The sequence below is a fragment of the Pristis pectinata genome, chromosome 8 (genome assembly GCF_009764475.1).
Source record: "Pristis pectinata isolate sPriPec2 chromosome 8, sPriPec2.1.pri, whole genome shotgun sequence".
NCBI lineage: Eukaryota > Metazoa > Chordata > Chondrichthyes > Rhinopristiformes > Pristidae > Pristis > Pristis pectinata.
The window spans coordinates 32,403,892-32,430,280 of record NC_067412.1 but is presented as its reverse complement, the minus strand read 5'-3'; the positions used below and the strand labels follow the sequence as shown (position 1 = coordinate 32,430,280).

At 40.9% G+C, this 26,389-nt stretch overlaps 1 protein-coding gene across 1 annotated transcript in view; it reads left to right on the top strand.

Moving 5' to 3' along the window:
* Nucleotides 1–1,653: 1,653 nt before the first annotated feature.
* cdip1 (cell death-inducing p53 target 1) overlaps nt 1,654–26,389 on the top strand; it is a 46,334-nt gene continuing 21,598 nt past the window's right edge. Inside the window, exons 1-2 of the mRNA XM_052021505.1 lie at nt 1,654–1,936; nt 18,733–18,827. Coding sequence (XP_051877465.1) covers nt 18,812–18,827 — 16 coding nt within the window. The 5' untranslated portion in view covers nt 1,654–1,936; nt 18,733–18,811. The remainder of the gene's footprint in view (nt 1,937–18,732; nt 18,828–26,389) is intronic.

Sequence of the window (26,389 nt, the reverse complement as noted above, 5' to 3'; positions counted from 1 at the left end):
CTTAACAATCTCTATATAAATCAACATAGCCTTTACTTAAAATCCAACATAGATCAATTGTTTTTGATTGTGAACTTGGATGTTCGATCTTCCCATCAAAACTAACAAGTTAGTAGACACTGTGGAAAAGATTGTTAAATTCTAGCCTTTAAGAGATCTGGTTTAATTCCAGTAGGCTGATAAATGAAAGCTTTCTCTCTCTGCTGGTGTTTACAAATGGAAAAATACTTACTGGTCTCAGAGTATACAGAGCAGAAGGAGATTTGACTAACTTTCTGATCAGCAGCTAGAAACTGACATTTAAAGTTTAACTTTCTCAGCTGAGGGAACTCAAGAGTTTTGTCATGATTCTGTAAAAATCAATTTCAATATGCTTGTAATGCATTACAATTGGGTATCATTTGCTCATCGATCCAACAACTGTCAATAAGCAAATTTATTCAGAGAAACTAAAAGTTGAAAAAGACATTTGCATCAGTCTGCAAAGAACTTGGGCTGAAGTGAATAAAGAAAACAAGTTATAACGGGAAGGTGCACGATTATTAAGCCTTATTTTAATGAGACACAACCCGGGGCTTCTGCCAGGAAACACTGGGAACAAGTTTCAAACTTTAGCTCAGGTGAATCAATAAAAGGGAAATGATCCTGTCAGAGTGATGGGAGGCCAATCAGAATAGAGAAACTGAGGAAAAGGGGGGCCTCGAGGAATTGTGAGAGGTTCTACTGTGTGCAGTTTTGGGCCCCTTATCTTAGGAAGGATGTACTGATGTTGGAGAGGGTTCAGAAAAGATTTACGAGGATGATTCCTGGAATGAAAGGGCTTACATACGATGAGCATTTGTCAGTTCTTGGACTGTACTCACTGGAGTACAGAAGAATGAGAGAGGTCCTCATAGAAACATTTCGAATGTTGAAAGGAATGGACAGAGTAGATGTGGCTAAGCTGTTTCCCTTGGTGGCTGAGTCCAGGACTAGAGGGCACAGTCTTAGAATTAGAGGGTACCCGTTTAAAACAGAAATGAGGAGAAATTTCTTTAGCCAGAGGGTAGTGAATTTATGGAATTCTTTGCCACATACAGCTGTGGAGGCCCGATCATTGAGGGCATTTAAGGAGGAGATTGATAGGTATCTAATTAGTCAAGGTATCAAGGGATATGGGGATAAGGCCAGAAATTGGGGCTAGATAGGAATAGTTTTAGTTTAGCTCATGGAGAAGACACGATGGGCTGAATGGCCTACTTCTGCTCCTTTGTCTTGTCTTGTGAGGGTTTGTTTGAGTTGGAGCAGGGAGGAAGTTTGTGATGTTATGGAAGAAGAGCAGTGAAGACTTCCAGACTTGGCTTTAATGTAATGTAGAGTTGGGAGCAGCACTCCTGCTATCTCCAGATTCAGATAAATAATATTTTTTAAAAGTCTTGCCTTTTAAATGGAAACCTATAGAGGTCTCTCTAGTACCACTTGTTAGTTCTGTATTTTTTTGTTACAACGCATTAAACTGACCAGGCAGCAAGAGATAATTGTTTTATTCACTGTCTAAATGTATCACAAGTGGCTAATGTGTTGTTATGTAGTTATAATAAAGAACTACAGTTCCCAGCAGGCAATGCAAGGGGTCACATGGAAGAACAGGAAGTGGCTGGGAAGAGCGGGAAAAGCAACCAGCCTGTCTGTTGCAGCCTGTTGTTGTTTTAATAAATGTTCAGATGTTAAACCCACGCCAAGTTTGTCTCGTGATGAAGAACAAACATAACATGGTGTCAGAAGTTGGTGAGGTCTGAACAAGGAAAGTAAATGAATATTGTGTGCAATTGGGAAAGAGACTCAGTGAGTATGAAAGAAAAGCTGTAAAAAGATGGAGAAAAAGCCGGCCAGTGTGGCGAAGGAGCACATTGTTCCTGAAGTTCAGCAGTCACCGGATTTGCCAAGAGAGATTCAGGTGAGAGGCCGAGAGTTCCTGTTATGGATAAGCTAAGTCCTCCCAAGCCTGTGCAGTTTACTGGCAATCTAGCTGATAATTGGAAACGCTTCAAACAGCGATTCAACATATATTTAGATGCTAGTGGAGTGGGAGGGAATGATGAAAAATTGAAAGTGTTTATTTTTCTGCACGTGATTGGTGAAGATGCTGTGGACATCTATAACAGCTTTCAAATTGATGAGGCAGCTTTTGAGTTGGGCACCTTGATGGAAAAATTTGAGGAGTATTTTATCCCAAGTAAAAACATCGCATTTGAGAGATATAAATTCTTTTCCTGTGACCAGAAACAAGGTGTTAGCTTTGACCAATACTTAGCTGAGCTTCACACACTGAATTTGTGAATTTAGGAGATTTGAGAAACTCACTAGTTAAAGACAGAATAGTTTGTGGAATTCCAGATAATGGACTCAGAGAAAGACTGTTGCGTGAAAAAGATTTGACCCTGGAAAAGGCGGTGAATGTGTAGGTCAGCAGAAACCACACGAGCATAAGCTAAGGAGCTGTACAGAGCAGACACAACAGTACATGCTGTGAAAACAGAAGCAGCTCCCAAGGAGTTTCCGAAAGCAACAGCAAATTAAAGAGGAAGGCTCAAACAGCAAATGCAGCAGATGTGGAGGTAAACACATTCCAAAGATGTGCCCTGCTTATGAGAAGTCCTGCAATAGCTGTGGGAAGAAGAATCACTTTGCAAGGTGCTGTAAAGCTGGGGCTAACAAGAGAAAGGTGCACACAGTTGATGAGGAAATGGAGGAATTCTTAGTGGATTCTGTACAGACTGTGGCTGCTGGTAAAACAGAATGGATTGTTCCAGTAACTGTGAAGGAGACAGTAATTCCATTCAAGCTTGACACCGGAGCTCAGGTGAATCTATTATCCATGGATGATTCTAAGACTCTCATAGTAAAGAGTAAGGTTTACCCTGTGAAGTTAAAAGTGACAGGCTGCACTGGAGAGAAAGTTCCAGTAAAAGGGGGTTGTACTGGTGACCTTTAAGCACAAAAGGCAGCACTTAAAATCATAGCTACTGATTGTAGAAAAGAGAGTACAGCCAATATTAGGTCTGAGTGCATGTGAAAAGCTCAACCTAGTGAAAGGAGTTTTCATAGTAGCTTCACATACCAAAGATGACCACACAACACTCATGAAAGAGTATGCAGATGTCTTTGAGAGGCTTGGATGCTTACCTGGTGTACACAAAATTCGCATAGACGAGGCAGTGGCTCCTGTTGTCCATGCATGCAGGAAGGTTCAGTTTCAACTTAGAGATAAACTTAAACAAGAACTAGCACGCATGGAATGAATGAATGTCATACAGAAAATTGAAGAACCAACAGATTGGGTGAGTTCACTGGTCATTGTGCAAAAGAAAAATGGAGCATTGTGGATATGTCTAGACCCAAGAGATCTCAATAAAGCCATCAAGAGAACATTTTAAATTGCCAACACGGGAGGAGATCATGTCCCAGTTTTCAGATGCCAAATGGTTTAGCAAGCTCGACGCATCGTCTGGGTTTTGGCAGATGAAGCAAGTTCGAGACTGTGTACTTTTAACACACCACAGGGAAGATATCGCTATCTTCGGCTGCCATATGAGATCCTGTCCACACCAGAAGTCTACCATAAAACCATCCACGATTTGAGGGCATACCTGGTGTCGAGACCATGATGGATAACATCATCATCTGGGGGTCCACCAAGGAGGAAAATGATACTCGACTGAGACAAGTGCTTGACGTGACAAGGAATGTCAATTTGAAATTAAATAAAGAGAAATGTGAGTTTGGTGTGAAGACACTGACCTCCATAGGAGATGTCATATCTGAAGAGGGAGTGAAGCCTGACCCAAGAAAGACGTCAGCCATTAAAAACTTGGAGAGGCCTCAAAACAAAGAGGAGGTGAGGCGTTTCTTAGGGATGGTGACTCACCTGGCTAAGTTCATCCCTTGACTGTCATCAGTGTCAGCACCACTTAGGTCACTCCTTGAGCAACAAAATGAATGGATTTGGTCTCATGAGCAAGAAGAATGTTTCCAGACATTGAAGAGGGTCCTAACTGAAGAGCCCGTGCTAAAGTTTTATGATTCAGAAAGGTGTATCAGGATATCAGCTGATGCATCCTAGCACGGCCTTGGATCAGTACTACTGCAGCAGCATGATGGCAAATGGCAACCTGTGGCCCATGCATCAAGGGCTTTAACAAGTGCGGAAGCCAACTATGCACAAATAGAGAAAGAGCTTCTCGTCACTACATATGCATGTGAAAGGTTCCATCATTACATCTATGGGCAAGCTATTGAAGTGGAGACAGACCATAAACCATTAGTCTCAATTATGTCCAAACCACTGAATGACTGTCCCATGAGGATACAGCACATGCTGATAAGGCTGCAGAAATATGACGTGAAAATATATGTTTGCTGCTGATGCTCCGTCCCGAGCAGTCGACAAGACAGAAGTGACCAACAGGTTAATGCAGATATACAGGCCTATGTTGACATGATTGTCACCTCTCTTCCAGTATCTCCGGATAGAACAGAGCAGATTAGGAAAGCAGCAGAGGCAGATGAAACAATGAAAGTACTTAAGGATACAATACAGAAAGGATGGCCAGCAGCAAAGGATGACCATCCAATGTGTATTCGGGATTATTGGGCATGCAGAGCTGAACTGTCAGTAGTGAAAGATATGGTTTTCAAAGGGAACAGGTTTGTGATTCCAGGCAAGGAGATGCTCCAGAAGATAAACAAAGGGCATTTTGGGGAGGAAAAATGTAAACATAGAGCACGTGAAGTGATGTACTGGCCAAGAATGAACCAAGCCATCAGCCGGACTACTGCTTCATGTGAAATATGCCTTACCTACAGACCAAAGTAGCAAGCAGAACCACTTACACCACACCCTGTACCAGACAGGCCGTATTTCAAAGTTGGAGTGGATTTATATGACTGTAATGGGAAGAGCCATATTGTTGTAACAGACTACTTTTCCAATTACCCAGAGGTTGCTACACTGCAATCAACGTCCAGCAAAGCAGTTATCATGTTCCTGAAAGCTGTTTGCGAGGCATGGAGTTCCATGTGAAGTAGTATCAGACAATGGTCCACAATTTTTGAGCAGTGAATTTGAATCCTTTGCCAATATTTGGGGATTTTGACATATAACCTCAAGCCCACATCATCCAAAATCTAATGGCCTAGCAGAGAGTTCAGTTAAGGTGGTGAAGGGCCTCATGAAGAAAGTGCAAGATGGACGAGAGGATTTCCACAGAAGTCTAATGATTTACAGAAGTGTGCTACTGCAGAACAGGCTTTCACCAGCCCAAATGCTGGTGGGTCGACGCATACGCACTAACCTTCCAATACATGAAAACCTGTTGACACCTGAAGAAGCACACAAGGTCAAACAGGCTAAAGAGCAAGGGAAAGAAAAACAAACGGTATCACGACAACAAAGCGAAAAGCCTACCAGTCTTGAAGCCTGGGGATTAAGTGCAAATCCGAGATCATGATTCTGGCACGTGGTCCATGCAAGGAGCTGTGCAAGAGGAAGTAAATCCACATTCATACCAGATCCAGACAGAGCGAGGGACACCTCTGAGGAGGAACCGCGTGGATCTATGACCACAAGCTCCAACCCATGGCTGTGACCCGTCCCCTGTCACTACACCAAAGGGGCCAGCATATGGAGAAAGTGAACGCGTGGACCAGAGTTCCCAGGAAAACACTAATGCAGCAAATGAAAGCAACACACCTGCGGAAACAAGTACCAGACCAAAAAGGACCATAAAGCCACCTCAGAGACTGATTGAAAGCTGCTGAGGGGACAAGGGTTCCTGGCAGGTTTATAGGGACAAAGCATTGTGTTTGTTTTTTTCTTTAAAGGGGGAAGATGTGTTATTATGTGTTGTTATATAGTTATAATAAAGAACTACAGTTCCCAGCAGGCAATGCAAGGGGTCACATGGGGGAAACAGGAAGTGGCTGGAAAGAGCAGGAAAAGCAGCCAGCCTGTCTGTTGCAAGTCTGTTGTTTTAATAAATGTTCAGATGTTAAACCCATGTCAAGTTTGTCTTGTGATGAAGAACAAACATAACGGCTAACAGATGATGGTCAAGAAGCAGGTGCAGGCAGGCATCTATAAATGAAGGTAACTGGAGACAGATAATGCAACAGAGTGAATGGGCCCTGATGTTTTCTATTTTGGCATTGGAGGTGGAATGAGGGAATCATGTACTGAGTTCTTCATCATTCCTCATGGCAATTAAGAGTCAGTGGGAACAGATAGCCATAGAGCCACAGAGCCAGACATAGATGCAGTGCCACAAGTTCAATAACTTGAGATGGTGAGATATCTTTATTGGTCACATGTACATCAAAACACAGTGATAAGTGTCTTTTTGATTAGAGTGTTCTGGGGACAGCCTGCAAGTGTTGCCACGTTTCCAGCACCAACATAGCATGCCCACAACTTCCTAACCTGTATGTCTTTCGAATGTGGGAGGAAACCTGAGCACCCGGAGGAAACCCACACAGACACAGGGAGAACGTACAAACTCCTTACAGGCAGCGGCCGGAACTGAACCCTGCTCACTGGCGATGTAATAGCGTGGTCAAGATCAGTGACTACATTTTCAAATGTTAAATCTAACAAGTGCACCATTGAGCTCACATGTTGCTCAATTCACTCACAGCAAGCTCATTTCTCACGTACTGATAGCCAACTTCATTTAAGACTCGTGGCTAATATTCATCTGCCCCAATGCATCCTCACACAGTTAGCACTGGAGCGAGCTGCTGTTTCCTCACACTGCTACCTATTTAACCATGGTGATTCCACCAGTAAAATAGATTGGGCAACGCTCAGAGTTCCTCCAGCAGCTTGTTTTTTTTTTGCATTAAATGGAAGTGATAGGTGCACCAGCATGTCCTAACCCAAATGAAGTTATACCTTTGTCCATCACTAAGGTATCTTCAGTTGAGGCCATGACCAAGTTGATGGAGGGGGAAGGGGTGGCTGAAACCAAACATAATGTTTTCCTTTGCATTCAATCATCCTTCTCACTCCACAAATCCTTCTGATTTCAAACAGCAGAGGGTAGAAACACACACCTTACTTGAATCCCTCCTTGTTCTTCCTCTTCTCTCCCCCTCCTCCCCCCCGCACTCAAGATATCCAAGAATCAAAAATGACCAGGCAGCACTGAAACACAAAACACGAGTGAATAAGACATTGTCACACAATTTCAGAATTGTTGTCTTCTGCTCTTAAACTAGCACTGCACTTTTTGTTTTAAAAGAGAACAGTGCATGGTGGGCAGGGCAAGGGTTAGAGATGGTTCTGATGCCAGCTTTGCTGGTGAGACACTATGGGGGCTCTCCTGCAGTGGACTCCAATGAAGACTTGGACAGGCCAGGCAACAAAGTAAAAACAATGGTTATATACAACAAAAAGTTAGTGGTACAATAGGAAACCATCCAGAAACCTTGCATTCAGCATCGAGGAACTTGCATTGAATTAGCCCAGCCCTTCTTGTACAGATGTGGTGGTCAATCCCACTTGTACCCAAGGACCTGACTGAATGACTGCTACAGTGGAAGTTCAGATTGCAAACAAGGTCAGAATGCTGCCTTTCTATGACATTCCTATGCATTATAATCTCTCAAGGTCTCACAATGATCAGCTGTGTTCCTACTGGACAATCAAAATGCCAAGCTAGGCAAGTGGTGATCACTATATTAATATGCTGTCCTCTCAGGAAGTTCCATTCATCCTTCCCATCACCATCACTCCTCTAGTGCCCTGGCTATTGTCCATCAGCCATGGACTGCAGCCTCCCACATCAAGGACCCAGAGGTGTTCAAGGCCATTTCCTCCATAAAGTCAGCAGCTTTCCACCAGCTATGTAGTACTACCCAGTGGGTTGCTGCATAGAAGCACTATTGTAGGGAAAGGCAGACAAAAGCCGCAAGGATGCGCAAAGATAATTAGCTAACAGTTGTAAGGAATATAACGTGATTGTGTTTATAAATTTGGTTTGAGATATTTACTTTGTGGTGATTTTTTTTGCTTTGTGGTCAAGAGGATGCTGTGAATTTCAGTGACAAAGGAGAGGTACTGGCAACACTGATGAATGATAGTTACTGTTACTGGTATCATATTCAGATAAGTCCTTCATTGTGGCCTGGCAGAAAGCTGTTGTCCAGGTTACTACTTCCCCCTCCTTTTACTCAACCTCCTCCTCTTCATGTTACTGCCCTTCAGCTACTTATAGCAGGGGGAAAAGTTGGACCCTTGTAATGAAGAAGTTGTGCACTATACAGCAGACTATCACAAACTCATTCAATTGAGCAGTACTGGGCTCCTCTAGATTGATCTAGTCTGTGGAAATGTTCCCATGTGCCAATTACCACATTTCTGGTGGCAGATTAACTTGCATTTTATGCATAGTTTCTGTACCAGAACAATGAGCCTCATCATCAGCAGGCACTCCTGTCACCCAGTAGCCCCTAGTGTGGTTTACTGTGGTAGGCCAAATGCATGAGGATATACAAACTACACTGTGATTGATGCCAGGATGCTGACCACATAATGAAACAGCTGAAGATGGCAATGTCAGAGCTCCAACCCTGAACAACTCCTGTAGGGACTGTGGTGGTTGGTTTCCAGCATCCATAACCATCTTCCTTTCTGCTAACCATAACTGTAGACAATAGAGGGTTTTCCCTTCATTCCCAGCGTTCACTATGCTACTACATTCTGTCAAAATGCTGCTCTGATATCAAAGGCTGTCATCCATATTTGGATTAAAACTATAACAAACCTTCCACAACTTTGCTACACCACAATTTATACTCATTTTGGTAAAGTTGAATTTTCCCTCCTCTTTATGCACAGGTTTACTTGTGCGATATTTCACATTATCTGGTAGATGGCAGTATTGTAACTGCAGTGAAACAGTCTGAGTGGAGGCACAAATCAGTTCTGAAGCTCAAGTCTTCAGTACCAAAGCCAAGATGTCACTGAACACCACAACACCCAGTATTTTCAATTGTTCTTGAAATTATGTAAAGTGAGTCAGACTGGTTTAGGCTTGCCTCCTGTAAGGGAGTGGACTTTGACGAGGGAGAAGTAGACAAGCCACGAGTATTTCTGGTTGATGATGGCTATAACTGCTTTAAACTGGGTTTTTTGCCCGTGCTGGGTTCCACCATCATAATTATAGTGAAGCTCTTGGATCCTCTTTCATCTATTAGTTAACTGCCCAGCACCATTCATGGCATGGAGGTAGCAAGATTTCAGAGGTTTGAGCTGATCAGTTGATTGTGGGATTGCTTAGCTTCCTTTAGTTTGGTGCTTCCATTGTTAGCATGCATTTAGTCCTGCACTTTAGCACTTCATTTTATGGATACCTATAATCCATATTTTGCCTATGTTGCTCCCCTCTCTTGATGGGAATGTTGCAATAATGAATATGCGAGGTCATCTATAAAGTCACACAGTACAGAAACATGCCAACCATCAAGAATCATCAATTTGCACGTAACCTTCTATGCCTTGGTGATTCAGCTGTTCACCTGGATACTTCTTAAATGTTGTGAGAGTACCTGCCTCCACCACCCTATCAGGCAGTATGTTCCAATTCCAACAAATGCAGCAGATTGCAGACTTCAGTGAGGCTGTCCCTGGTGAACTGTAGATATATCATACATTGTTTTCATGCAGAGTTAGAGAAAGGAAAACTGCTCCTTTAACATGAAGCAGATACAGGCTCCCATTCAGGGTCTTTATCTTTCTTCCAGCCATTTCTCTTGTTCTGTATTCCTTCTGTTCATTCCCTTGCTATGCTGCTCAATTTAGGGAATTCCTTCCAGTTTGGTAGTGATTAGTTTGTACGGAAGCATTGAAGTCAACAAAAAAAAAATCACTCAGCACTTGCCACATCATCACATGTTGTGCTTGAAACAATCACCAGATACTGGTTGGGAGCTAAAATTATACTTGCAAGTAGCAGATGATCACAGATCACACATCCTGGTTGGGGGGGGGTAGGTTCCCAAATGCTGTTCCTGTGCTACAAGATTAAGGTTAGCAAGCTTCAAAACACTTGCAATGATGTTGTGGTGCATTATCAACTCTTCATACTTCTTAAAAAGGCACCTAAAATACAACGCAAGAACAGAAGAAATAGAAAGTGGGCCGTTCAACCCTTCACACTTGCTCCACTGTTCAAAAGGCTGTTCAAAAAGCTGATCTTCTATCTCAGTATCACTTCCCTCTAACCCCAAATCTATAAATATCCAAAAATTGGTGCAATTAAGTTAATTGGCACAATTCAATAAATAGTGCAATCACAGCCCATTTTGGAGGTGAAGGCATCTGTAGCACCCAAAAGAATAATACAGATCAGAATATTATAGAGTCACAGAGTTGTTCAGGATAGAAACAGAGCCTTCAGCCCACCGTGTGTATGCCAACCTGCATGCTCATGTATACTAATCCCACTTGCCTGCATTAATTCCATACCCCTCCATGCCCTGCTCATTCAAGTACCTGTCAAGGTGCCTCTTAAATGTTATTGCTGTTCCTGCCTCCACAACATCCTCTGGCAGCTCACTCAAGAAATCAACTACTCTTTTTATGAAATAAATTATCCCTCAGTCCCCCTTAAATCTCCTCCCTCTCACCTTGAACCTACGCCCATCAGAGACAGACGCTGGCTATCTGACCTATCAATGTCTCGCATAATTTTATCTACCTCGATCACGTCACCTCTCAGCCTCTTTCATTCCAAGGAATAAAGACCTAACATTCAATCTTTCTTGATAACTCAAGCCGTCCAATCCAGGCAACATCCTTGTGAATCTTTTCCGCTCCCTCTCTAGCTTAATCATATCCTTCCTATAGTTTGATGACCAAAATGGCACACAATACTCCAAGTGCAGCTTAACCAATGTTTTGTGCAACTGCAACATGACATCCTAGCTCTTATACTCAAAGCCTCAGCCAATGAAGGCAAGCATGCCATACACCTTCCTCACTACCATTTTCAAGGAACTCTGTACTTGTACCTAAAGGTCTCTCTGTTCCCCAAAGACCTGCCCATTCACTGTGTATACCCTGCCCTGGTTTAACTTCCCAAAATTCATCACTTTGCATTTGTCCCAATTAAATTCCCTTGCCCACTTTCCCAGTTGATCTTTATCTTGTTGTAACCTTAGGCAATCTTTTTCACTGTCCACTATACCAACAATTTTGGTCTCATCTGCATTTTCAACTTTGTGCATCTTTTGTTCATTATCTCATCCCTCAATAAGTCTTCATAAGGCAAAGAAAATGCTCAAGGGGACAGACAGAAGTCATGGCCGAGTAACTAATATGCAACTCTGCCTGGAAAATGGTAATGTTAAATAAATTACTTTTCAAATCATTTTTACTGTGGGTGCTTGAAATCTGAAACAAATTCTGTAAGTGCTTAGCTTAAGCAATGCTGTAGAGAGAAGCAGAGTTAATGTTTTGGGGTAGAAGACCTGTTATCAAAACTGGCAAAAGATCATCAACCCAGAACAAACTCTATTCCAATTATTTTGATATGAAACAATGGGGATACACATCTGGTTGAAGTTCATTTAAAAAAAACCTGGATTCTTGGAATTAATACAAAATCATCTAGTTTGTTGTGACAATGTCAGAGTACTTTTCAATCCATATCCTGAGGAGGGAACATATCTGGCAGCATGTGAGGTTGTGGTATCTAACATGTGTAGCAGTGAGTCACTGTTACTTAGCTAGTTTAGGTTATCATTTGACCAGATATTGGGCAGTAGAAGTATACTTTTAATTATAAAGAATATGAATCCACAAGGGAAAGACCAATGATGTTGAGCCCAAGAGACTAACTAACCTGCAAAATTTCCAGCACGCCAAAGATACCAATAGAAGCCAGAGTATGATTAAAGAGAAATAAATAACCATGGAATGGCAAAGGCCAGCAGTTATTTTTGATATAAGAGGAAAACTTTCAATACCATCTATACATAACATTTGAGAAGCTAAGCTTCTGTACAATGTGTTCCAATACTTTTTTCATGTAATCACTGGTCAAATGCAACATGGAAGGCTTTTTGATTAAAAAAGATTTAGTAGGCAACAAATCCATAGTTTACTGCAAGTGCTAAATATGTGCTGCTTCTTCTATGTTTGGATATTTGCACTCATTCATTTGAAAAACAAAGAACAAATTCAAGTTCTTCTGTAAAATATAGATTTTTAGTTCCTGATATAGTAAGTTAACTTTGGGAATTGTGAATAAAAATTGTAATTGGAGCACATGTAAACAAGTGGAAGCTTAAAACTGTCTGAATACTTCCAATCAGTTTTTTTTTGCTTTTTTTCTTCCCCATTTTTACTTGGAAACTTAAAATAGTCTACTATTGGGTCATGCTTTCTATAGTTACTTTGTTAACATGACCATATTAACACCAAGCAACAAGATATTTTAAACACATTTAGGGTACTGTTTGTGAGGAAATGAAAAACAAATTTTTCCATACATGGTAGAAGGAGTGAATGTTATACGAGGATGAGAATACAATTGTACTAAGATTCCCAGTAATGGAAGTGGGCAAAGTTGTAACAGATACAACTTAATGAACAGAACAAGCAAATGACATAAAAGAAGAGTGGACGTGTACAAAATAAACCACCATTAATGGAATGGAATGTTTTGATTTCCTTATTTAGGCAGGGATAGACTTGCTTTTGTGGCAATTCAGAGAAGGTTCACAAGGTTGATTGCTGGGACAAAGAGGTTGGCCCTATACTTATTGGTGATTTTAATGAAGCTTAAAAGATTCTGACGAGGTTTCATAAAAGGAAGAGAATGCTTACACTTGGGAAAATAGAGAGCCAAGTGTTGAAGAGTGGGGGTGCAAACTCGACAGAAAATGAGAAAACTTTTCTTTGATGCAACAGTTTGGAACAAGGAAACAAACTGTTTAATTCTAGGATTAAAGTTTGATATGTCAGGAAGCACTTCTCCATCTGAAGTAGAAATTTAGAGTTCTTTCCCAAAATGCTATTCTTATTTAACTAAAGATGTCAATACCAAGAATGACTGATGTTTCTTTGACTGGTAGACGGCATTAAAATAAGACATCGTCATGATTAAATTTTCCTTACAATTTCAAGATTTCAGCTATTCCTTCCAAGTGTCAGAGTAAACAAAAATGTCTCAATTTTGTTTCATCCTAATTGGAAACTAACAATTGGAACAAAAAAAAATGAATTTTAAAAGTGACTTGGGGTGATGTGATTTTACTTACCACCTTTTGGCCTTCTGCATCTGTTTCCCAATCACCCACTTCTGATTGAAGGGCGAGCAAAGAAATTTTTGCATCATAATCAAGCTAAGTATAAAGATAGAAAAGTTTAAATTGATTATTAATATCTATGGCATTTCCAATTATTGATCATAGATATAAACTATAGACATACAAAGTATAATAATTTATACATAAAAATTATACACCATTTCAAAATTTGGAAATAAGTGTTGACAGTACTGAGCAGCAGCTTGAATAGAAATACAGTTAATTTTGAGTGATTAACCACTCATCAAAAAAAAATGAGTGAGATTGAAAGAGAAACAGCCAAAGGCAAAAAATACATTGCTAATCATCAAAAGAAAATCTCTTCACTCCTTTGTTTATTCCACTTTTTTTCTCTCCTAAAATTGTCAATTAAAATTACCAGCTACTTCACAAAAACTTGCCCTTCCAGAAATGTATATATATTTAAATCTAGTACCTACCCAATTGTCTTCCAAAGGCCTTGATATTTGTTCCATAAAAGTGTAGCAGGTCAAGACATCTACCAACATTTATTTGCTCACTAACCCTGTCCCATTTTAAGAATTGGGACTACCCTTGACATATTGGAAAGACAATAAAAGTTTGGTTTAAAATTACAGTACCTTGTGGATGCCAGGGCCCACTGAGAGGATATCAGTTAATTTTTTTCTGCAACATTTTTGGGTTCTTCATGGGAAGTATTGTAGAGAATGGGAGGAGATCTGCTGAGCCACAAGATTGGCATGCTGGGCAGGATTCCCAGGCTTCTCCATAAATGCTCCCCCAAGTGTCTGTTACACAAGAATGTGTTTAAAAAAGGGCTCAAGGCCAAAATCTCATTCTATATAGTCAGAACACCCACACCTCTACATGTTGGATCTTGGAGTGCAATTCTTTTCACTGCTACCAATGCCATCCCCTCTCCACCCTGACAGGCAAAACTCCTTTCTTTGGTTAACTGGTGGTTTGGCAACAAAGCAGAAATAAAATCCACTGACTTGAACTATCCAATTTACTTCCTATTCTATACAAAGCGGAGTCATCGCTCACCTTAATCCCATCCAACTTGATTTGCTTCTTTCCTTCCCCATACCTTATCACCTTACTACCTACAATAAAATTCTCAAATCAGTATTTTGATCACATTATCCAACTCATCTTCACATGCTTGATACCTGCACTCTCCCTTCTCTGGAATGGCAACATGAGATTTTAAACTATTGTTAAGGGCTCTATAAATACCAGGTATGCATCAATCATTCTGGTGGACTTGGTGGAGCTACCACTGTACATCTGACAACACATCTGAAAAATGTGACTCCTTCATTTGCTGCACTAATGTGCCAACCTGAACAATATCCCAAAGCCTTTACTCACCTCCTTATTCAACATTGTCTGCAAAGTATTCCACAAAACAAAATCTTTTGGGTCTGGCAGATTATTCAGCTGGTCTTCAAAAGTACTCTAAATCAAAGGAAAAATATAATTCTTATGAAAACATTAAAAATAATATTGATGCATTTGATATTTACACAGCCATCCTAAAATAATCACCTGACCAATTAAGTCATTTTTTCCTATTAATACCAAGTGGAAACAACAGATCTGAAGGAGCCAAGACTGGCAATGGGCTTAGAGCTGTGCTTTCACTTCTGATCACCAGAAAGGAATTTCTATAATGATGGTGCAGTTGCAGATTGAAGTATACTTGTTAAGCAACAGAAGAGGAAGTCTCACACTTCTTGTCACTGAGCAAGAGGTGTGTGGAGACACGGCCCTGCTGGGCTTTAATTTAAGAGTAAGGCAGAAGATTACATTTCAACTGGATCCGGGGGGGGGGGGTTGGAGAATAAATGGAGTAAAGTGGACCTTCAATAATTGCAAAAAATGAAAGTATGGATGCTCCTAGATTTACGACCATTTCAGAATTGGAGAGAGGCAGGCAACACAGTGATGTAGCTAGTAGAGCTACTCCCTCACAGCTCCAGTGTCCTGGGTTAAATCCTTACCACTGCTACTATCTGTGTGGACCTTGTATGTTCTCCCAGTGATTACACTGGGTTTTCCCCTGGTGCTCTAGTTTGTTCCCAGACCCCAAAGACATGCAAATTGGAAAGTTAATTGGTCACCGTAAATTACCCCAGTATGTAGATGAGTGGTACAATTTAGGGAATGGCGCAGGCTGGGTACAATAATGTGGGATTAGTGCAAGATCATTGTAAATGGGTGCTTGATGGTCAGCAGAGACTCAGTGAGCTGAATGGTCTCTTTCCATGCTGTATGATGGTGACTCAACCATTTCCCACTACAAACACATTTAGTGCATTAAAGTGGGGATTCCTGCTTGATTATGGAAATGATCATGGGGAAATTGAAATTATCCTCTGCCAAATTTTTGACCATGCACTTAACCTACCTATATCTCTTTGCAGACACTTTGTAGATTATTAGAGAGATATCAGATATGAAAAGGATGCATTCAGTCCCTTTAACTCACTAATATCAAACTGTAAATAGTCGAGATGCCAGCACTAATACCTGTGGCACCCCATATCTTATAGTTTGCCAATGTTAAGATGACCCATTTATCCTGAATCTACATTTTCCATTAGTTAGCTAACATTCTATCCATGCTATTACCCCAAATAACATGAACACAGGAATTTTTTTTGGAAATTTAAATAGACTATATCACTGTCTCCCTTTTATCCATCCTGATCAAAATCCTAAAAGAATTCTAACAACTCTGTTAAGGACACCTTCCCTTTCATAGAGCCACTGTGACTGTGCATGATTATATGATTTTCTTCTAAATGTACTGCTGCTACTTCCTTAATATTGGATCCACCATGTTCTCAATGACAAATGTCAGGCTAATTGGTCTATAGTCTCTTGCTTTCAGTTGTCCTTTTCTGAATAGTGGTGTCAAATTTGTGATTTTACAATCCATTAGGACCCCTCAAGAATCTAAGGAACTTTGGAAGGTCAGTACAATGCATCTACTTTCTCTTGAGACACTCCTTTTAAAATTCTAGAATGCAGGCCATCAGTTCTGGGGGACAATTTAGCCTTTATTCCTATTAGCTTGTTAAGTACCTTTTCCCCATTGATAGGAAATGTGTTAAGTCATCTCGCCTTTGTTTTTACTATTATCATGTTGATTTTAGTACATTCATCTGTTAAGATAAATGCAAAATATTTGTTCACATGCTGCCATTTCCTTATTTCCCATTATTCAATGTCTACCTCAAGAATCCTCTTCCTTCTATATACTGGTAGAAGATATGTCTGCATGTTTTATATTTCCCACTGCTTTGCCCTCATAACCTACTTTCCCCCACCCCATTTCCTTTTTTTTAAAATAAAGAATCATCCTTTGTCGGTTTCTAGAATTTTCTTAGTCTTCTGATCTACTACCAATTTTCATAACACTGCATGCCTTTTCTTTCAATTTGATGCCATCTATTTAGTAAGCTACTTATGTATCATTTTTCTCAGAGTTTTTAGGTCTCAATGAAATATCTTTGTTGACAATTTTAGGATGTCTCCATATGTCTGCCACACTTATAAGCTGTTATACCTGTTAATCTACTTGCAGTCTACTTTAGCCTCTGTAGCTTCATACCTTTGTCACTGCCAATACATGCAACCCTGCATTGTGTAATGGAAATTTTCCCTTACAGAATTCACAAATCACCACCCAAAACTGAGATACAGAAATGGTCGCTTATGGAATTTATGTGGAAAATAACAGAAAACAAACACGAAATATGAAAGAAACAAACTTCATCAATATATATTTTTAGTCACTTGTGTCACTGAGATTTGGATGTAATGTCACTGCATCAATTGGGTTGGCAGTGACAGCCATATCCCTCCTTTGCCACATCCCACCAGTCCGAGGAGATGTCAACAGCCATCTCTTCATCTGTGAGGCATTTTCCCTGACGTGCTGCATTGTGGGGAGCCTTAGTGGCCATGGCCACCTTAAATTAATCTCTTGGCCTTTACTTCTACCAAGTCACCTTGTTTTAATTCATTACCCTACTGAATTCCTTTTACACCATCTTACTCCCATGAACCCTGATCCTCGAATCCCATCCCTTTCCCAGATATCCCCACTTCCTAAGCCCTTTCCTAATCCACGAGCCTTGCACATAAGAGAAAATGCCTTGTAGATGAATAGCGCTGCACTCAGATGTCTGTTCACATGTCCTTAGACTGGACAGGGTGTGGCAATGGAAGGTCTCAACTGTGACTGCCAACCCAATGACATCATATCCAAATTTTATTGCCCCACAGTATTGAGTGACTAAAAATAAAATTGATAAAATTTGTTGTTTCTTTCTTTGTCCTTCTCCCCACCCCCCTCCCCAAGTCTAATCTTAGCCCCAGCTGTTAAATAACAGCAGTGGGTCAGCTTGTCATCACTGATAAAATGACTTAATATGAGAGAAAAACATCACATAGGAATGCATCTCCACTTATACCATGGGATTCAATGGGAGAAAAGAGGGTTCATGTTACAGACAATCACGATAGGGACAGTTTTCTAGCAAAGTAACCCCTCAGTAACACAGATGCAAACAAAATGTCACCAGAAGTTTGCATCCTGCTTTCTGCATGTTATGCATTCTGCCAGACCCAGAAATGAAGTTACTTGTAAATTATTTAAAAAGAAATAAACATGGCTAAAATAGATTATTACTCACACTTTTAAAATTGTACACAAAGAGAAAATGTTAGATACAACTTGCATACAATTCAACAAAATTACATAGCTACACACAAATAGGACAGACACCTGCATAATTCTCAATGCTGCAGGAAATTATAGGTAATTTTTTCATCTAAGCATAATCATTGTTTTCAAAAGCTAACCCCACCTATTGCTTGATCCAAGGCAGAGATTATAAAAGTCAGCATCAAATTCTTGATTTCAAAATCATTTTTACCTCACCTTAAGAATTCTGATACAAAATTTTTCTAAAGTGACAAAAAAGATATTTAGTCACTTGTCTTTGGATCTCAAAATACGAACTACTCCTATTCACAACTCACCAATTTGCGAGTCGTTTCTTCAGTGTTCCGTGTTTTGCTTTGCTGCAGCTGCAAATATCAAGAGTTTGAAATTCGGGTTAATGGGAAAGTTAAACAGTAAATAGGGATTCAAAATAGTGCCCATAGCACAAGCACACTTGTGGGACAATTCATATCAAATGCCATTTTGGTGAAGAGAACACCATGCACATTATATCTTGCACATACGTCTTTCTCCACATTCTACCATGTCTTCTGATTTCCAAGCTACTGTGGATTTTAAACATGAATCTATTACAGTCCCCACATCAAATATCCCCCTATCTACCAGAAGTTTACCCTTATGTCTTTTTTTCCTTTCAGATACCCAGGAGGTGCAATTTCTTGGAAATCATGGAGACTATGATGATGGAGGCAAAAAACTGTCACTTATTTCACACTCATGGTCAACATCTCAGGTACAAACACAATATACACCTTAAATGGAAAAAAAAATCAAAATGTATGATCTGCTCACCTGAAACTAACTGCACTGCAGCCAGGGCTCAAGCAAAGATGATGGCTAGTCAGAGGATGCAAACTACATTGATTATTCTGCAGAAAACTTGATGGGATAGATCACACAAGATGGCTGAAGGCATGCAAATATATGCACCTGGACAGCTTCTTGTGGACACAGGATATTACACCTCCACCATCAAAAATCCTGGTCCTTAATCTCTTAGACAATGTTGACATTCATCACCATTTCCAAGATGAGATTCACTTGAGGTTGCTCTCGTTATAAGTCACCTCCTTTTTAAGAAGTGCAGTCTGGCTTAAAGTACTGTAATATAGCAAGTACTACGGTAAACTGCAGGATTAGCTCTTTGTACATAATGCTATTCGTGGGCATCAACCTTAATTTCATATGGTTTTATGAAAGGACCACAAGAAAAATGGAGCAGAAGTAGACCACTAGTCCCCTCAAACCTTCCTCACCATTCAACATAATCGTGGCTGATCTGTGTTGACCTCAACTCCTCTTCTCTGCCATTCCTATAACCCTCAATCTTTCAAAATGTTACACCCATTATGGTTGCAGGGGATGATGTTTAGGCTGTTTAGTACCTTCTCCCTCACCACCATCCAAAGACCTAAACAGCCCTTCCAAATGAGGCAGAGATTCACGTGCACCTCCTCTAACCTGGTCTATTGCATTCAAGTGCTCGAGATGTGGCCTCCTTTACAGTGGCAAGATCAAGTGTAGACTAGGTGACCATTTTGCAGAACACCCATGTTCTGTCTACAATGGCCATCTTAAGCTTTTAGTTGCATGACATTTCAACTCCCCTTCCCACACTGACCTGTCTGTATTCGGCCTTCTTCACTGCCACAGCGAGGCCGAACACAAAGTGGAACAGCTTGGGTAGCCTACAGCTTAGTGGTATGAACATTAGATTTTCCATTTTCAGGTTACCCATCTTCCTCCCCCCACCATGTTCCTTTCTATTCCCACCTGGCCACAGGGTCTTTCTCCCTTTTTTCAGTTTCTCCACCCCCAACCATTACCCAGACTCATCACCCTCTCCCACCTGGTTCCATCTGCCCGTCATCCCTCCTTTATCTGGTTCCACCTATCACCTACCAGCCTCTGTCTCGCCCCTCCCTCTCACTTCTACATACTGGCTATCTTCTCCCTACTCTCTCAATCCTGATGTAGGGTCTCAATCTGAAATGTCAACCATCTCTGTGCCTCCACCGATACTGCTCGACCCACTGAGTTCCTTGAGCAGTTTATTTTTTTGCTCTATATTCCATCATCTGCAGTCTCTTAGTCTCCACTGCTCAGTTCTTTATCCCTGTGTTTACTCCCCCCCCCCCCCCCCCCCCCCTCAGCATTTTAAAAGTAAATTTTTTGTTTTGTTAAAAAGCAATATCAATGCACATCATTGTTGGCATTTTGGAGGATCCAGAAAGTTAATGAAACTAGTCCATCATACAAAAATCTTTATAGCAACTCAAGAAGGAAGGAGGACAGTGATATTTGAGTCTTTACTCAGCAAAGTTAAACTTCAACACGTGACTGATGAACAGGAAACATGATATTTGTATCAACAGCAGAAAAATAAAGAAAATGCATTTTTTAATCTTAATAATACAGTAAGGCAGAGAAGATTATGAAGATTAATCCCAATTGGTAAAATATCAGCATTTTAAATTTGTGGAATTACTACTAACTTACTTTTTCAAGGTCTTTCTTCATTGCTTCATGGTTACTACTCAAGAGATTAATTGCATTCATCAATTCTTGTAGTGATCCCATTGCCTGAAAAAGTGCATGCAAGTGATTACTTTGATTGCAAAAAAACATATTGCACAAACATTGCCAATTACCATTGATCTCAGAAAAAGCCAGTTGATATAACCATCCACGAGCTTGAATTTCCAAAAAAAAATATTTAAAACAGCATTTCTTTGATGCTTATTTCTAAAGCACTCAGAAACAAACTACACTATACAGGAACTAAGACTCCTACAGTTTCCAAAATAATAATAAAGACAGAAAATGCTGGAACCACTCAGCAGGTCAAACAGCTTCTGTGGGAAGAGGAGGAGAGTTAATATTTCAGGTCAGAGACTCTTCATAAAAGCTATAAAAAGGAAAGAATACAAGTTAGTTTTAGGTTGCAGGGAGAGTGCAAGAGGAATGGATAGAATAAAGGAAATACCTCCGACAGAGCAAGGCCAAGGTTGCCATGGGAATAAGTTGTTTTTGGAAGTCTTCTGGTTTGTTGGGTTAACAAGGAGTTAGCAAGAAAGAACACAGAGGAACATAAAATTTGTGAAATGCAAAGCTCTAAGAAGTGCCCAGCAAGTGAGGTTATGCCAGTGGAGAGAGAAAAATTGACCAGAACTGCTCAGTTCTGATACAAATAGGGAGAGCAAGTTACCCAAGGTTGTTAAATTCAGCATTGAATCCAGAAGGCTGTAATATGCCCAGAGGGAAGATAAGATGCTGTTCACAAACTTACAGTGGGTCTTTTTATAACAGCAAGGAGACCACAGACTGATAAGCCAGTGTGGAAGCAAGATGCTGAATTTAAGTGGCAGACAAAAGGAATCTCAGTATCTCCAGTGCAGACTGAAAGTAGATGCTCCACAAAGCAATCATCCAATCTGTGTTTGGTTTCTCTAATGTAGAGAAGATCACATGATCAGCACTGAATGCAGTAAGTGAGATTGTATGATTTGCAGGTGAACTGATGCTTCACCTGAAGGGACTGTTTGTGTCCCTGGATGGTGGGAAGGGAAGTAGTAAAAGGATGGTTGATTAGAAAATGTCATGAGAAGGGCAGTCATTGAAGGAGATGGAAGAGCAGGACAGAGAGTACAGAGGGAATGGTCATTTGGGATGCTGAAAGGGGAGCAGACAGGAAGATATGTCTAGTGGTGGAATCTTCTGAATGTAGCAGAAATTGCACATTGATCTGTTGGATGCAGAGGCCGATGGGGTGGAAAGTGGGAACTCTATCTTTTTGCTCTATCCAGTAGAGGAACTGAGAGTAGAGGTGCGGGAAATAGATGAGATGCAATCAAGCACTCTTACAACTATAGTACAGAGAAACCATGATTCAGGAAAAAGAAAGACATCTCCGAGGCACTGTTTTGTGTCATCATTAGAGCATAGCACTGACAGGAGAATGGAATGGAGTCCTTTTAGAAAGCTGGATGGGAGGAAGTATAGCTGAGACATCTGTGGCCATGTAATGGGTGTAACCTATCCCATGAGATGGTGACACAGATCAGGAAGGGAAGAATCACGTGAAGGCAAGATCAGGGCGGAAACTAGCAGCAAAAGTAACGAGTTCTGCGTGAATGCAGGAAACAGCATCAATCCAGTTGTGGATTTGCCAGCTGAGTGAGGGAACTCAAGCAGGACCAAAACAAAGACTGTTCCAAATATCCAACAAAAAGGCAGGCATAGTTGGGCCTATGCAAGATCCCACAACCACACCTTTGATCCAGAGAACATAAGTGGAGTTGAAGGAGAAGTTGCTCAATGTGACAATGAGTTCAGCAAGGCCAATGAATGTGTTGGTAGAAGGGAGCTGGTTGGGCTTCTGCTCAAGGAAGAAGCAGAGGGCACTCAGACCATCCTGGTGTATGATCAAGGTGTAAAGGAATTGTACATCCATCTCAGGCACATTTTTTTCCCCTCTAAACACATGATCTCTAAAAACCTCAAAATCTATCTTCATGACAGAACCCATGATCACTGAGCTAATCTTTTCTATTATAGCATTCTTTCGGTTTATACTTGTCTGAAAAGCCCCTTGAGATTTATTAAAACAAAACAAAAGGTAGTATACAAGTTGAAATTACTACTGTACTCTAGGGACACAAAGGACACAATGAAAGAAATTGGAATTTCTGTGAAAGATTTTCTGAAAAATGTCTTAACTATATTACACAATATGATAAAAGAATGAAAGAAGTTACAGATCAAAAAGTGAAATATTACAGCATTTACAGAGTTTCCTTAAAAACAAAATAAGTTAGATGTTAATAGAAGCTGGGAGGACATTAGGAATATAGTACTCCCAGATTTCTGATTTGGGACTTTGATTCAATGTATAAAATAGGATGACAATTCAGATACCAGTATTTCCATTTCATATCAAAGTAGGAAGCAGGACAAATACTTCAGAGCAATACTTTGGGGATCCACTATCTCTGAAGCTGCTTCCCTTTGAACCCCAGTATGCAGGACATTGGGAACTAGTGACTGATCTGCATTTAATCCCATTAGATTTTCCAGCGCAATCCAAATCCCTTCTGAATGAGCAGAATTGCTGTGGACAGACTGCAATTCCTTTAGTACCAACAGAGAATGTTTCATGCATATTTATGCATACTGTATACCAGTCTTGATTGACAGGTGCAATACATACCAGATTCAAGCACCTTTAAAATGTGGGATAGGATGTTAAGTTTGTCGTTATATTTTTGAAGTAGCAATAGCACCCAATGAAAGTTCAAACCCAATATCCCACCTTATGGACTCCTTCCTCGTTTGCTTCCACCTTTTTTTTGACTTGCATGAGCTGCCACATTTCCTTCACTGGCCCTCCACTGCCGCTGGGTGTAGAGTGTTTCCTGCCGCTCGTCTCCGCTTGGCTGCGGGCCATGAGTTCCGGAACACTGGGCAATTGCCCCAAGACGGCCATCGCGTTTTGCAGCTTTGCAACTTTTTCCTCCAGCTGGTGGAAGAGCGAAACTGACCTTCCAGTCTCCCTCTCCTTGGGTGGAGTTTCTTCTGAAGCAGGGGCTTCTTCTTCAGGAACCTTGTCCTCGGAGCTCTTGGGTCTGATGAACTCGACCTCTACTTCATCCACTGTCTTCTGCACATCTCCAAGCTGGAGATGCTCCAGAAGACCATGCAACAGTGCATGCAGCGCATTGAAGTTACACACACCCACCTCGGGAGTGCCGATGGCCAAGTTCACTAGCTCATTTAAGGTGAAAGTGTGTGCCATTCTTAACCCCTCCAATGCTACATAAATGTCGCCTTTAATGCTACCTCAAAAGTGCAGCCCAATTCACAAGCGGTGCCACCGGCGCCGGGCGACCAATGGAACTTCAGGCGGCATCGCGGACAGGGCGTCGCCCATTGACGCGCCCACCAATCAACTGCCTCCCCCTCCCGCCCGTCACACGACAGTTGCTAAGATACCGACACAGCGGCATGGAAACGCCTTTATTCGGACTGGTCCTATGTCACCTGAGTTGCTATCGTGGGTGAGTGGCGTTGCAGCTGTGGCTTTATGTCATGGGCTGTATTGTTCCGACAAAAACTCAAAATATTCAGCAGATGTTGGTTTTATTTTGTATCCACGTATTTTCTCATGAAGGAGTGGTGGGTTTTGCTGCTTAATTTAACCAACAAGACTCAATATCACAGTGAATTTTAATTACATTTATCACACATTTGAATATGCCAGAGGATCCTTCCATATCTTTTGGAAGCCCATGCATTTTATCTGATGAAAAAAAAACTGCAGTTGCTGGAAATCCAAAACACAGACAGAAAAATGTTGGATGCACTCAGCAGGTCAAGCAGCATAAGTGAGCAGAGAAACGATCAATGTTTCGGGAACATCTATTTCTCTCCCCCACTGATGCTGCTTGACCTGTTGAGAGCTTCCAGCATTTTCTGTTCTTTATTCGATGCCCTTGCATAGGATCTGTATTAGCACCACGTTTCTGAAAGCCACTGTGTTCCATTGCTGAATCTTTTTTGTCTTGTCCAGGGAAAATAGGGGCCAGTAATTCTTGTAGGTGAGCGAGAACACAATACCCGGAGCAGTTTACCTTTATCTCAGCGTCCTCTCTCACTGATTCTCTAAGAAACTGGAAGATAGCTGGTTATTTAAACCAGTGTGCTTACTCCTCAGACATAAGGAGTTTCTGACAAATTCTACAGTGAAACTAAGTAACAACAAACAGAATAGTTAGAAACATGCTACAATTCTTAAACCAATTACATCTAATACATCTTTCTAATTAAAAAAGGAAAAACAAACCACCAAAATAAATGTCCACTCTCTGTGCTCTTTACTATAGCACAAAATCCTCCTAACACTTGGTGTAATGGATTATTCTTCCAGATCTAGTCCTGAACCTGGCTCCTCTGATATGAGACATCCCACATTTTGGGCCCTATATCTAAGGAAGGATGTGCTGGTGTTGGAAAGGGTCCAGAGGATGTTCACAAGAATGATCTTGGGGACGAAAGGGTTAATGTATGAGGAGTGTTTGATGTCTTTGGGCCTGTACTTACTGGAGTTTAAAAGGTTGAGGGGGGATCTCATCGAAACCTGCCAAGTATTGAAAGGCCTGGATAGAGTGGACGTGGAGAGGATGTTTCCAGTAGTGGGAGAGTTTAGGACCAGAGGGCACAACCTCAGAATAAAAGGATGTCCCTTTAGAACAGAGATGAGGAGGAATTTCTCTAGCCAGAGGGTGGTGAATCTGTGGAATTCATTGCCACAGACACTGTGGAGGCCAAGTCATTGGGTATATTTAAAGCGGAGGTTGATGGGTTCTTGATTAGTAAGGGTGTCAAAGGTTACGGGGAGAAAGTAGGAGAATGGGGTTGAGAGGGAAAAATAAATCAGCCATGATCGAATGACAGAGCAGACTCAAAGGGACTCAAACTCCTATTTCTTATGGTCTGCCTCTCTTATATCATTTTAATAACTTGGGGTATAATGCGTGTGAAGTCACCACTGCCTTCCACTATGGCTGGCATTAGTTTGATATGGGCTGTGTCTTCACAGCATCTTCAACGTGATGGATCCTTGGCATCTCTGTGGGTGTAGTATACTGTCTTCTTTTGGCCACGTTCATTTGTCTTCCTTCACCTTTTTTACTTCTGATTTCCATTTTCCATGAACAAAATCTGCATACTCATTTGTGAGTTGCACAACAAAAGTGACTGCTTGTGTTGAAGCAATCTTCATGAAAAAGTCATGATATATTTTTTTCAGCCTCTTTTGCAGCACTGTAATAATTCCAAGTATATGTTTGGACAACTATGAAGAAATCCACATCATAGTTCTATTGATTCATTGGGTTCACTACTTTAACAGAACAACTCTCAGCCAGCTTCAGTGTAGGGCTGTTGTACATCAACATTACATAACTCATTGGTTTTAATTATACCACCTCAATATAGATAGGTTGCTGCAGAAAGGCATTACAAATTGCTCCTGGATCACTGGCTGCCCTTGAAGCTGGTCTTCTCTCACAGAATTCACCATGTTTGGTACCAGGTACATTTTGTTCAACTGACACTCTGAATCTAACCATCTCAGTCCTACACACCTCAGCTCATCCACTCTTCATACTTTTAATTTCCTCCTCATTGCACACTATTTGTAAAAGATATCTTCCAATCCACATTGTGTCTGCTTTTTCCCAGACATAGGAGATTTCATTTCCAGATACTCATGGCACCATCCTTAATATTCACAAC